The sequence below is a fragment of the Lucilia cuprina genome, chromosome X, assembly GCF_022045245.1.
Source record: "Lucilia cuprina isolate Lc7/37 chromosome X, ASM2204524v1, whole genome shotgun sequence".
Taxonomy (NCBI): Eukaryota; Metazoa; Arthropoda; class Insecta; order Diptera; family Calliphoridae; genus Lucilia; species Lucilia cuprina.
Window position 1 is genome coordinate 477,030 of NC_060949.1, and position 2,841 is coordinate 479,870.

General features: G+C 31.8%; 1 protein-coding gene across 1 annotated transcript in view; it reads right to left on the reverse strand.

The window, feature by feature from the left end:
• Nucleotides 1-2,192: 2,192 nt before the first annotated feature.
• LOC124419509 (procathepsin L) overlaps nt 2,193-2,841 on the reverse strand; it is a 1,119-nt gene continuing 470 nt past the window's right edge. The window contains exons 2-3 of the mRNA XM_046949290.1: nt 2,656-2,839; nt 2,193-2,604 (exon numbers count right to left, since the gene is read on the reverse strand). Of these exons, the coding sequence (XP_046805246.1) occupies nt 2,248-2,604; nt 2,656-2,839 (541 nt within the window). The 3' untranslated portion in view covers nt 2,193-2,247. The remainder of the gene's footprint in view (nt 2,605-2,655; nt 2,840-2,841) is intronic.

A 2,841-nucleotide genomic window follows, 5' to 3' on the forward strand; every position in this document is an offset into this window, starting at 1 on the left:
GTTAATTTAAGCCATCAGAGCGTTGGTAGCCGTCTCACACCGATGGAGGTTTATTTGGATTACCACAGTCATTGTCATCCATTTGGTGAGTTGGTGATCACCTCCCCGTGTGAGAGAGTCCGGTTTTTCCTTTGGAATGTCGTGGGATTGACTAACTTTGATTTCCTGAAGCATCTTTTTCAACTTCCTCCTCTGTGCTCCAGAAAGTCTTTTCTTAGTAATAGGTAGTTTAGCTATGCTATCACTCACCTCTTTCACCATTTGCTCTACTTTATCCTTTTTGGGATTTCCTATAATGGTATTATTATTATCATCTGAGGATTCAGAGCCGAAGCCCTCACCTATATTTAAAGGCTGAGGTAGCTTACAGCTTTCTCCGAGTACTTTCTTTTCTTTCACCTCTATATTTTTGCCAGTGGCATGCTGTACACTTTACGCATTGTCCGCCAAGGTACCACCTGCGTAGTTTTATTTTGCTCACGATTGCAGGATTACGACGACACGTGACTCGCGAGTAGATCAACACTTGCCGCCGGTACTGGGTTATTTAGGCCCTGCACCGTAACTTTTATTTTTTTACTCTTATTTTCGATTGTTGTTTTTTCCAGTTTTTTGGTCCGTGGAGAATATAATATTCCCAGGTGGTGGACAATCTGCCCTCCCTCCATTACCACCCCCTATTTGTGAAAAAAATTCTAAAAAAACACTTAGAAAAACATTTCCTAATTACACTTGTTATGACCAAATTTTATAACAAGAAAAATGGTAAATTTTAAAGATAAAACATTTCTAGAAAGAAAGAAAAATGTTTATTTCTTCTTTAATATAGAATGTTTAAAAAAGAATTAAAATATTGTTTTTGAAAGATAGATTTTTGTTATTATACAACTTGTTTATGTCGAATTTCGTCGCTATACTGCTACTGTTATGTCAATTATGATCGCTAGAGTAATTTTCTGAAAGATTACTTATATTGGGGTTGATCTATTATGGTTCGATGTCCGCAATACTTCACAGTATAATTTCTGTTTGCATAGAAAAAATTCTGCAAATTTTTTCTCGATTGCTGCCACTATGACACTTATACTATATTATGGCAAATGCCTTTTATCACTGCCTGTGATATTACTGTTGTCCAACTCTAATAAATGTTTAATTTATATAACAAATATAAAAAAACATATGAAAATTCAAAAAGTATTCCATGCACTGAAAGAAAAGTTTGTAAAATTTTTTACCGTTTTTAGTGTAGTGACTTCACTACTTTACAGTGTTCTTTATTATAAATAACAAAAAAACATTAAAATTTCTGGATTTTTTATGAATAGGATTGGAAAAAATTTAAACACGACCTATTATTTATGAACACTGCTCTCGGAAATGCATTTATTTGCAATTTTAGATACTAAATGAATTTTAATATACTCCATGTAAATAAAACTAAAGAAATAATGTAAGATTTTGAAAAATGAAACAAATAATAGATCTTTAGGTTTATTCTTAGAAAAAATGTTTTCAAATAATTTTTTTTACGTATTAATTGATAATTGTTCTCGATATATTTTAAAATTTAAATATTTAAATAAATTAAATATCAAACATTGTCATATGAAGAACTTTCGGCAAATAAGATCTTATCTTAATTTTAACAACAAAGATTTCTCTATGTGTAACTCCATCAAAAAACTTCCAAGCTCTCATTTTCATAGTTTGGAAGTTATGTACGTGTGTTGGAAAATGGACCAGAGAGCTCGCTGCGCTTGTATGATGTAAACTGCCGAAAATCTTCGTATTCAGAACAATACTAGCGCCGACGTCTGCTCTATACACCAGAGTTACTACAATTCAAAGTACAGTGTCACCTAATATAAACTTTTAATGTACTAAATATAGGTAAATACTTTATAGTATGTGGGTATGTTTGAAGAAGATGATGTAACAGCAGGAATCACTTTTAATTATTTATTTAAAACAAACAAATGAATAATAAATATATGAAAACTCGAGCTTTATATAAAAAGACAAATGTATAAAAATGATAATTGAAACATGTATACAAATAATACACAAAATTAAACGATCAAATTTTAATACTTTCGGGAAACTTTTGCAAGGAAAAATACGTCAAAACACGGTAAGGTGACGCTATAGCTATAGTGTATATTATATGAACAATTATTGTAATAAAGAAGTTTTCTCAAAAAAAAATAATTCGTTTTATTGAGTTTTTCGTTATAACAATGATCGTTAAACTACAGCATATGCAGCATAATTTGCAATGCCACATAAATTTCTTCCCTTTACAATTCTCATGTAGCCTTCTTCGCCCCAAAGTTCGCCCCACCAATTTTTTAAAATCCAGTAATCTTTTGTATATCCAATAACCATCATAGCATGATTTACTCTGGTCGATGAACAGGAACTATCATCATAAACACCATCACTGTATAATTGAAAAGTTTTAGGTGTAGCATTTATAGAAACGGCTACAGGTCCAATATGTGCTACAGCTGCCTCAATGGCTTTTTCGTCTTTAGCTGGTAAAATAGCCCAAGATGTTACATTGACTACTGATAATTCTGGAACAAATTGACATCTTCCTTTCTGAAAAAATACTTAAAATAGGTTTTCAAATATAATATGTTTATTACTTACCTTTGAAACATACTTGTAATCTTTGGAACGCATTAAACCACCAGTATCTTGTAAATATTTTAAAGTATTTCGCAACGACCCCCCTGTGCAACCTTGGTTACCATGTGATGTACTGCAGTCAACGATTTGTTGAGGACTCAAGTTTAAAATTCGTCCAGTTCTTTTAAACACTTGACCCTCTATACT